Consider the following 11836-nt stretch of genomic DNA (forward strand, 5'->3'; position numbering starts at 1 on the left):
AGTCCCATGTTGCATAAATGAGCAAAGGACCAGCAGTTAGACGAAGAGGATATTGTGCTGACATTGGAACTACGCATATTCCAATTCATATGTGCTCTCTACATTGGAAGGTAAGGTGCCTAAATAGGTGCACTCACAATTTTAATAAGCTACATTATTTCAGTGTCACATATTTAGACTATACACACACACACACACACACACACACAGATGTTTTAGTGCATAAAAATCACAGCACTTTATAAGCTTAAATAGACTGAAAATAGCTCAGAGAGCAATTTAAATCTCAGATACAGATGAAACAAATAGGCTAAGCTGTTTCATGGCTTTAGATGAACATTTGCAGCCAGCCATAATTTTTACAGTATAATTTCATATGACCCATTCTACAAAATCTCTATATCTCTGCAATGCATTTATATTACAGTACAAACATCAACAGTCTCTGCTCTGTCCTCTCTTTTCGCCACTGTAAATCCATCTCCTTCTCCCGTTGTCTCAATGAGCTGGGGCTGGTTGTCGCACATAGGACAGAGTTTGTTGCGTACTGCTGAGGATCTCATCCATATAATGAGATTCCACCGTTCACCAGAAGTAATGGGGAGGGCTCCATGAACGTGCTGCCCTCTGTGCAATATTCCCTGGCCAATAATGTGTTCCACCTCTGTATAAGTTCTCTCATTGGATGGCACCTGGATAAGCGAAACAAAAAAAACTTTATTGTTGTGCCGTTTTCAAGACATATTTTTTTGTAGTGCTCAATAAAACAAGTTTTGTGATATGTCTGAGAAATACCTTATTCAAAAAAGTTATTGCTTGATAGACCTAAGAAATATTTTTTTGTTTTATTAATATGATCATGTATGGCATAGTTCACTTGGCATTTACAAACAATGCAGCATTATACTTCAGAGAAAATAGCATTGCAACTTCTGCTGCTGCTAATAAATGCTAATTAATAATAATAATAATAAATGCTAAGAAATGTCTCATGTATGCATAAAACTAAGCTTTCACTGGCAATTTATGTCCATGGGTTTTATAGAACAGTAAACAAATATAGTGACAGAGAACACTTAAATAATGTAATTTTTTTCTTGTTGCCAAATATACTAAGAATATTAAGAGTTTTAAGTCTTTCATCTCAGCTGTACTACTTGCTTTATACATTTTTCCTGCGTCTGCTTGGTTATACTGTACTTGTTAATTATACGGGCGCCACACTTGAAAACGAACCGTTCTGACATTCATGCCGCCCACCTCTAATTCCTGGGATTCAGCTATCCGCTTCATGAGTGAGCAGGGAGATACTGGGCCTGAATCATTAAGGAAAGCGAAGCATAAAAAAGGAGTAACTTTGCACCTGGTCAAAACCATGTTACATTGGAGGGGGAGGTAAATTTAAAATGTGGGGACAGATTTATAGCTGAGACAGGGCATGTTCTAGATCAACTTTAAATTTCAGTTAAAAATAAAGCTATCAAGTATTTGTGTGCTAGAGAAAAAAAACAGCCAGTATATAACTTATGTGCAAAATGATAAGCTATTTTGCACCCCTTGCATTGTTACATGGTTTGTCCCAGAGAAGATTTACTCCTTTTTTTGCCCTACTTTCCTTAATGACTCAGGCCCACTGTGATATGGCCAAATATGCCAGAAAGCAGCGGAGCACTCTAGGCCGGATCCTGCACAGCCCATTCTCTGTGTCAAGTGTGGCGCCCGTATAATTTACTAGTACTGGTGCAAAATAATAACCTGCAAAACAAAACATATAAATATGTTGTGCCATATGAATAGCTTCAATTGTAATTGTCACCTAACACAGTGTCTCATGCCTTAGTAACGTCTTGTATTCTGAGTGAATTGATAAGTTGCATTTTTATGAATAACGTTTCAGCCCAAAAAATGGATGACTATTAAGACGTTCATGCATATGTGATTTTTTCAATGCAAATGTTTTTTTTTATCGAATTGTAGAGAATATGGTGTTTATCATATGGAATATATCATGACCCTAATAAATAACCTAGCAAAATCATTTCCCCCCCCTATAAAAATTACTATAAAAACCCTGGTTGACAATCCCATAATCAATCATCATTTTTTTTGCAACTTTTGTGATTCTCTATTTGTTGCTGTCATTATTTTGTATTCATAAGAATTTTTCTTAATTATGCAGTTAGTTTTCACTTTAACTCTTTGATGATTATCTCAACATGTATAAAATTAAATCTTTAAAAAATAAATAAGTAAAAGAATATGATGTGTTTGGGTGACAATAGATCTATTGCAAATATTGATGGCCTAGGTCGATCAATAGTCCTGTCAGATTAGGTGGAAAGTGTTCGTCCAGAAGGCTTAGATTGGAGCACGGTGTGCATGCACTGAATAGACCTTTCTGCTCAGTAAGATCAAAACTGCAATTTATGTGCAGTAATCACATTTTGATTTATAATGTAATTGAACACAATCCGACAGTATAGTGTGTGCTTAAATTATACATTGATTTGATTGCACAGGAATGGAATCACTTGTCCAATAAAGAAATAGAGGCCTATGGACCGAGCTTCACACCTTAAGATGAAATCTAACCATTATTTTGTCTGTTAGACAATATAAAATAAGGATTGTCTGAATTATTCCATTATCCTTTTTTGAATGATACATATTTAAAACAATTCTGTTTGGAATTCACCTCTCTCATGTCTGAAAAATACAAGTTTCCTTCTGTGAATTCTTTCCCCAGCGAAACATTCAGAGTGACTTCGGAGTTGTCATAGTGGCAGCTCAGATCTAAGTCTTTGTGCAGAGAGTACTGTACTACAAAGGCTTTGTGACTGTCCAGGCAGTTCCCTCCCCAATCTGGATATAACAGGGAGAGAAGAGGCCGGAGATATTTCTCACGCAAAGGAGTAATGAACGAGTCATCTAATCCCAGCTCGTTTAGAAGGATCTATGCAAAGAAGAAACCAATAACTGAAATTAGCTATACACAAAACCACGGACACCTGCTTATAAACCACGTAAAATTAAGATATCCCAGTTATCGGAAATCATTTTACTTGTATTAGCACTAAGCATTGTGGTGGGAGCATTCATACGCAAGACATAAGCAGGGCAAGAATACTAGAGGTAGATTTACTAAACCTAAAAGGATAAGTGGAGGTGTTGCCCGTAGTAACCAATCACATTCTAGCTTCATTTTCTAGGTTGTACTAAATACATGATGGCTACACCTACAATTTTCCTTTTAGATAGTTTAGTAAATCTACCCCCTGGTCTGTTTTGTTGTCTAGTATACAAAGAAGTGGCCACCAGTGACAACTGTACAATGCAAAGTCCACTCTGGTGGCAAGTATACAATGCAGACTTTTGACATGTGTGTGTCTGCAACTACAATCTAATAAATATTATACATATACACATATAAAAGACCTAACAGTGTCGTGAAAGCACCCTGTAGTTGTATGCATATCTGGAAAGTGTTTTGAAATTATACAGTACTTTTCTGCATGATTTGATATTGTAATAAGGCACATCAAGGTAGATTTGAGTTAGTCAGGATTTTGTTTTTGTATGTTTTATGTTTGTATGTTTTATGTTTGTATGTTCGAACAAAATTTTATATAAAAGAACCTATTTAAAAAACATAGTACCCCGTAGTTATTCATAGTGTTTGGACGTCCCTTTGTCAAATGTGACCTTTCAAAGTTTTCAAGTTCTTCCACAAGGTCATTGCAAAACCGTGAAACAAATACTGGGAGTCGATAGATTCTTTTAGCTAAGAAAAGAAAGAACAAAAGAGACACAAATGTGTAATAGTAAGCATATTTCTATGTATGTCTTTGCTATTAAAATGACTAATTAGCATGCACGTAGGAGCAATAAATTTAAAATGTATTGTGACTAAGGAAAAAGTGAAGGAATTATTACCACTATTCTCCCACATGACCATTTCAACTATTAGAATCACTAAGTTCTCCAGAAAACATAACTGACTGTTATATTTTTGGAGACATTAGTCATTATAATAGTAATACAAAAAGAATTGTCATATATGAACAGAGTTTGCCTTTTCAATCAGCATCTGGCTTTACAATTACACAAACAACTTAATTGAAAATTATCATTTTGGTTGATGAAAAAATTACAACCCCCCCCCCCCCCCCCCACTAAATTGAGTTTGTAGGGATGGAAAACAGTAAATAACATTTCTATATAATATTTTAAATCATAAAATGAATGAGTTTCATTCCACCAATTATCCACACTAGAATATCTTAAATGTCTGCTCTCACATATGTGTACCGCTAATCTTCACCAAGGAAAATGAGCATAAAATGCCGGTGAATGATGCAATCTTCACACACTTTTTAAAAACAAACTACTGTAATTTAATCACAGGTTTTGTGAAGTTAAGATGCTTACATCAGTGTGTCAAATCCATACTTTTGTCAAATTATGATAAGGTGTCAGAGGCAATTTGTATCAACAAGTTTATCTTTATAGAGCCTTTTTGGTATCTGTATCACTTTCGTAAGAATTATTGAGGTTTTCTACAGAATAATTACGGAAGCAATGCATTAAAAATAACAAAAACTTACATGATCGCTGAATCCAGAACCAGCTTTGGGACTAAGAAGAAGCCTAAGGGCTCATTCATACATATGTGGAAAATGGGTGAAATGTTTAAATATGTTTTGCCTACAGATACTGTACTGGTAGGGTGTCTTAGAAGGTGCACTTCAGTCTAAAATTATTATTATTAATTATTATTATTATTAATGTTAATTATTATTTTTTTAACACTGGTTTCAGATGCTAGTGGCTAATAACAGATGATAAGTGTGGCAAGCACTAACATTCTTGGCAAGATTCAGGTCATGGATTGGGTGCAACCTTAGTATATACAGATATATCCATACACTTTCCTTCATATATAATACACTTTCCTTCATAGACCTGCAGTGGTTGCAGTCAGCACATGATTGCTGCTATAAAAAAGTAAGTATGTTACGAGGAGAATCTACTTTAATGCAAATAATGATGTCACAACTAGAAGTTTATAATGCAATGTAATTAGCAGACTTAGTAGAGAAATAGATTAATTTTTAGTCTTGCAGTCAATGAAAATAATTCAAGTTCACCAATATTTACACTACCTGGAATTGAATGAACAAAGTTTAAGAGACCTTCCAGACTTGCATGGGGAGACATACAGAAATGGACAGCTTCCAAAAATTCTTCTGTTAAAAAAGTTTCCTTTGTAATGAGAAAAAATAAACAGATGTTACAGCAAGCAGTAAACAGTTGTAGAGTTTCATCATGGAAATGAACACAGTAATGTTGCGGATGTGTAGCTTGTATGCAAATGTGTCCACATTAACTATTTCAACACTTCTGTTCCCATTTTTACCACCTTTATTCAAAAAATGAAATAACCTGAGCTGAAATAGTTATTAGGTGTTTTTTTAACAGAAATGATTTACACTCACAGATCAAATCCTGATTATGCCACTAATCTAAGTCAACTACGTGTTTGGCTGGTTACAAACTACAGTGTTTTGAGCCAATCACACAATAAACGACCGTTCAGCCTGATATCACATTAATGTGTACACTGCAACCATGAACGATTATTGTTCCAAAGCTCATCGTATTGTTTCATTTGAATTTTAAACCGGACTAAAAATGGCGTTTAACGATGGAACAATGTTGTTCCAATTCTGTGTATGTAATCACAACCGGCAATGTCCATACATCTGTATGGAGTGTGCAGAGTCATGATCTTTTCATCCGATGGTTATGACAGATGAAGAGCACAGAAGTGAAGGTAAATCGTGTAAAATGTGTTTAGTGTGTACACAGGAATCCACATGCTGATCAGGACCTTCTTTTTTTTGTTAAATCAATGGAAAATCATTAAGGATATCGAATCGGGAGAAATTTTGTATAGATTGTACCCAGGCTTAGACTACACAAAAGGAACGGAGTTACCTGTAAAACATACACCTCTGGGTGCAGTGGTTTATAACAAAGTGCAATGTCTGCTTTCCGTTGCATTGATTCCTCGGCTAGTTTCATTCTTCTCTGCACTTCTTTCTTAACCTAAAACAAATTAATACATTTTAAATAAACATGTTATGAATTTAGCTCATTTAGGTGCTTATTTGTCAATAATAGGTATTCACAAAGTTAGGCTCAGGTTTGGTAATAAAATAATAACACTGTATACATGCAGAAAAAGGCGTTTGACCAGATATCGTGGCGCTTCATGTTTCAAACCCTGCAGGCATCCCGGCAGAATTTCTGTCGGGTATTGCTGCCCTGTATGAGTCCCCTTCAGCCAGGGTTCTAATCAACGGTTCCCTCTCAGACTCTTTCTTCCTCTCTATTGTGACTAGACAGGGTTACCCTCTGCAGTCCTCAACTCCGTCTCAGAACGACCATTAACTAAGGACCCATGGACTTTCCTCTTCTTCCGTCCTATGCCTGACGAGAGCTCCCCCTCTAATAAATTGATTTCCCACATTTGTGCAGCTGCTAAATCTTTAATAGCCAACCATTGGAAAAACCTGAATCCCCCTACTCTACGGGAACTTAACAACTATGCGTGGCATATCACAAGCATGGAATCTATTACTTACTACCTACATGACAAACGCCATAAGTTTAACTTCATTTGGGCCCCCTGGTACCTTTAGGATAGCCGGGACTCTCTGTCTGCCTCGCCTAATGTTCCGTGACTCCTAGCTCCACTGACGACTTGAGCCCTAAGCTGCCTCGGGATCCTCCGGCCCTGACGTTCTCCATCTAGTCTCCCAGAAACAAAATGTGCTGTTTGGTTGTCTGCTTGTTCTTTCCTTGTCTACACTGTTGTATACAGACTAATATTTATCATTGTCCTGCAGGTGTCAATTAACTCCATTTTGTACCTTTCCACCCCCCCTCTCTTCCCTCCCCCTATGTATACAAAAAAGGTGAAAGGGAAAGACTTGAATGTTTGTATATCGATGCTCACCATTTTTGTTCCCTTTTGCCTGCTTTCTAAATAAAGAGTTAATAAAAACACTGTATACATCTTAAAACAATCTAAGGAGAGTGTTAAGGGGAGTATGAAACACTACAATAGACAACAGAAGTGTATTCAGCCTCTGTGAAATGAGACAGCAACTTCCACACTTGGAAGTAAAGGTTGAGTTTCCATAACTTACAAGAATCAATTACCCAAGTGATAACTTTATTCTGTTGATAGATTTTTTATGTTTGGTTTCGGTGTTCTTCCATATAAGTATGTTTTATGGGTTTTTTTTCTCCATCCCACTCTCACAGTCACCGACTAGAGACAAGTTTTAAAGAATTAAACTCTTCTTTTATTCACTCTCAAAGCAGACTTAAATCTGCTTCTGTGGCCTCTGTTTGGCTGTAACCAATCATATCAAAACATCTTAATAAGTACAGAGATTGTATTTCAAGACAACTGCAGCAGTGTGATCATGTTTGGTACCAGTAATACACTTGCTATTTATTATTCTTGAAAATGTAAGTCTGTAAATACAAACAACCTGCTGGCTTGCTTTCTCAACAATATGCCTCAGTTTTGTAGCTTAGAGAGTATATACTTTCACTCATTTGTAATTCTGTAGTTTATTCATAAGTGTAAATGTCTGACCTACCCTTATATTCCTAGGCTTGATAATAAAAAGTGTACAGAGAGACACAAAAGCTGCTGTGTCCATACATATAAAAAACAAATCCAACAAAGTTAAATATGTAAGAATTGAAGAATGACTTTCACTCTATAACAGAAAGCCGGGAGATATGCCAATAAGATCATTACTGAATAAATGTATTACCCATACCTTTTCCATCACATGTGCAAACTTCTCAGGAGTACGGCATCCTCTATTTAGCAATACCTTGGATAAAACGTAAAACATACTGATCATTAATACAGGTAAAATAACTTTAGAAGTTTATACAGAGTATTATTCAGAATTACAGGATTATCATATTTCAAAGTTTGTGGACTCATTCTAACTATTTAGGCTACAGGATGATTAGTTAGACCCAAGCCTCAATTGTCCAATTAGCTGTTCTGACATAAAGTAAATTAATGGAAAGTTACTTATTTTCTCATCATTCCTTAAACATACTATGACAGCAGAAAAAACTAAATGGTCCATCCATCTGCCAATCCTAATTATTATACCTGGAATGTAGCATGTGAAACACTGCTGAAGGCAGAAAAAAAGATAGCAAGATCCAACCAAGACATAGACTTATGCAGGGAAAGACACAATTGTATTACATTAGTATGGGGAGGAATTACCTTATGGTTTATTCTGCTAGACAGCACCTGCTCTGCAAAGGAGTAACTTTCTGTCTGACAACTGCTCTCTCACTGTGACACACACTTCCACTAATCCATATACATAGTAAACACACATCCATAAACATAAACAACCATAAACACACACACACAACCCAGGTGTTCTCCCGTTCACACCCTTCTCTCTGCCCCCTTTTTCCCCATCCAGTACTCAAAGCAAAAGGCTAAATCTACTAAGCCCCATCATGTGTGCATAATGTACAAAGCCATGCCACTATTCAAAGCCTCTATCTTGTTATTGACACAGGATCAGTGCAATAGAATGGATTAATGCAAGAAAAATAACTTACCATAGGTCCCCTACCTTTTTTTTTTTACTAATGATCATACAAACAGGACAAAGCCCTACACATTACAATATGTCCTCCACTGTCTACAGCAGGTCTTAAATTACTGCAAAACTTATAAGCCAGGGCCAAAAAGTTAGGGGCCAGGAATTTTATTGTGACACACATTAAAATAATACAGATTTGGGTCTATGCACACTAGCAGGTGTGGTTGCTCCTGTACATTATTTACCATCCTGTGCTCCTGCCACATGACATATGACATTATGCCACACACCTAATTTATCAGCCATGTGCACATATAATACCTGCCTGTGTCAAACACATTTCACTTTACCAGTCCTTTTCACTCACACATAATATACTTATCCTGTGACTCCACACAATTCTCTAGCCATGTGCCCACAAATTGCACACATTATTGTGCCCATATTATAGAAGGCTTGTGTCCGCACAACATATGTTCCCTCAGAATGTGCACTAAAACACTGTCCCCCATCGTCATCACAACTGCAGCAGCTGGGGACCATTAAGAAGTGGTTATCGGGGTAAATACCTCCCATCATCATCATCATTTATTTATATAGCGCCACTAATTCCGCAGCGCTGTACAGAGAACTCACTCACATCAGTCCCTGCCCCATTGGGGCTTACAGTCTAAATTCCCTAACACAGACAGACAGAGAGACAGACAAACGGACACAGACAGACTAGGGTCAATTTGATAGCAGCCGATTAACCTACCAGTATGTTTTTGGAGTGTGGGAGGAAACCCACGCAAACACGGGGAGAACATACAAACTCCTCACAGATAAGGCCATGGTTGGGAATTGAACTCATGACCCCAGTGCTGTAAGGCAGATGTGCTAACCACTACGCCACCGTGCTGCCCGCCATGCACAGTATTCTGTAACACTGTTATTACAGTGGCAGGAGCTGCTCTTCGGCCTATGCCAAACAAATGTCACAGTATCAGCCCAGTTCATACATGTATTACACCAGCCTGTGTCCACACACAATATAATTATCCTATGATGATACACATAATTCTTCAGCTATATCCCTACAGATTATTGGGCCAACCTGTACACATTGTATCATGTGCACATACACATACCAGCCATACCCATATTATAATAAACTTGTGTCAACACACAATATACCCCCATAGAATGTGCAATAAAACATTGCTCCCTATCATCACCACTGAGGCAGCTTAGGACCATTAAGAACTGGTTCCCAGAATGTATGCAAGCAGGGTGTTGGGATTCGGTGAATATAATTCTTTTGGGGTAAGTTTATTTAGTAGGCTTTTTGTGTGGTGAACCTGTGTCCAAAAGATAATAACTTGAAGTATGTAATATCTAATAATAAAGCATGTTTGCGCTTCTAGCAGACTGTTTTCCCCAACTGATTCCAGACCCACTAAAAGTACCAAGTGTGCCAGTCTAGCACTATGCTGACCAGTCAACTGGCAGGGTAAAAGAGCCAATACCTCCCATGCACTGCATTCTGTAACACTGTGCTATTGCAGAGGCAGGAACTGCACTTCTTGACACTTGCCCATGATTTCTGGTGATTGTAGAAATACAGTTGCGACCACTGTAAGAGAACAGCTTTACAGAACAACACATTATACTACGTTTCCCCTCTTGTTTTTGCAACCCAAAACACTGCTTTAATCCAAAACTCTACATATAAAACTTTATTTATACTGCCTCAAATATTAGAGAGAACACTTTCCACCTTCAGTGAAAACCATTCAACTGTCATGATTTGTCCCTGCTCATATTCTAAGACCTTTGCTTATCTTCTGTACTATACCATGTAACATCAGACATTGGCATGTTGTCTCACTCCCATCCTCACGTACATCTAAAACCAACAGGTCGCTTTTGCTAGTTTTACTTATACAAGTTCTAGTCTCAGGACAGACCTATGTTGAGCCAAAGCATATTTGATTTATTTTATTTATGGTTTCCCTCGTACATTAACTAGGGGGTTGTTCCAAACACTGACTTTTATTGTAATAAAGCAATACCTTCTAAAAACGTGTATAACATACATTAACAGGCTACAGCAGAAATATTTGTTTTCTACAGTATATTATACAGTACTATGGTCATTTCATATCAGCAGGGTCGTAACTAGGGCTGTGTGACAGGGGCGACTGCCCAGGGCGCAACGCTTAAGGGGGTTGCAATTTAGGAATATTTTAGGTTCATTTGGTTAAAATTGAGGGCTAGGGGGGCGGCATTTGTCTTTCTCGCCCCGGGCGCTAGAATTCTAAGTTACGACTCTGCCTATCAGCAGTAGGTTCCCTGCTTCAATGGTAGATTTTTCACACCCCCATCCCACCACTGAACGCACATAACAATAAAACTAAAAAATAATAGATGTAAAAAAAATAATCTATACCCTCTGATAGTCCCTGGTGAACTGCTGCACATCTGTGAACCTGACATGCACCTGGTAATCCTCTATGTAAATGTTATCAGTGTAGAAGCAGGCACAGGTATAGTGACTCCTAGCCATCATGCACAGGTATAGTGACTCCTAGCCATCATGTACAGGACTGTCAGACACCTCCATGAGCAGCACACACGTCTGTGTACACTCAGCCCAGTGCTTCCGGCTACATCACGTGTTGTACGTGTCCCCGCCCACCCGCTAAGGGACAGTCAGCAAGTGTCTACACTACAGTCTGCAGTCTGTTAGTGACATGTATTATTATAGGTATAACTCCTATAATCATTTTACAGTAAAAGCATCTGCTGGTTACATTATTATAGTTTGTAATTTGAAATGATTTACAGTTCCCTAATTAATATATATCCAAGTACACAACATTGTGTGTATGTGGCAGCAGCTCATATGCTGATTATGGACCAGAGAAAGCTGTAGCTATTTTTTAATATCAATACTTTGTATTTTTCATCTCAATCATAGCTCAGTCAGAAACTTGATTCCTTAATAATTATTATACATTTTATCTCCTTAAAATCTGTATAGTCATCATAGTCATTACTATGAAGTACTTAATATATTTGTAATGGGTTTTTATTCCCTGAGTCCCTGCTGTTAATTTCTTGACATTTCCTACATAGTTATCTCAGACAGTGCTAAGGATATTTCCTGTAAATCTATGGCAGTCAGG

At 37.4% G+C, this 11836-nt stretch overlaps 1 protein-coding gene across 2 annotated transcripts; it reads right to left on the reverse strand.

Moving 5' to 3' along the window:
* Window positions 1-196: 196 nt before the first annotated feature.
* On the reverse strand, window positions 197-11222 carry OGFOD2 (2-oxoglutarate and iron dependent oxygenase domain containing 2). 2 transcript variants are annotated; one of them, XM_075177702.1, is made up of 7 exons: window positions 11149-11222; window positions 7863-7919; window positions 5998-6108; window positions 5163-5262; window positions 3657-3781; window positions 2696-2953; window positions 197-692 (listed from the first exon to the last, which is right to left on the reverse strand). In XM_075177702.1, the coding sequence occupies exons 1-7, from the start codon at window positions 11215-11217 to the stop codon at window positions 417-419; spliced, it is 996 nt and encodes a 331-aa protein (XP_075033803.1). In that variant the 5' UTR covers window positions 11218-11222; the 3' UTR covers window positions 197-416. The 2 variants fall into 2 exon arrangements, with proteins under 2 accessions (XP_075033803.1, XP_075033795.1); XM_075177694.1 differs by having other exon boundaries at window positions 11098-11217.
* Between the last annotated feature and the right edge of the window lie 614 nt (window positions 11223-11836).

This window comes from Mixophyes fleayi, chromosome 1 (genome assembly GCF_038048845.1).
Source record: "Mixophyes fleayi isolate aMixFle1 chromosome 1, aMixFle1.hap1, whole genome shotgun sequence".
Classification (NCBI taxonomy): domain Eukaryota; kingdom Metazoa; phylum Chordata; class Amphibia; order Anura; family Limnodynastidae; genus Mixophyes; species Mixophyes fleayi.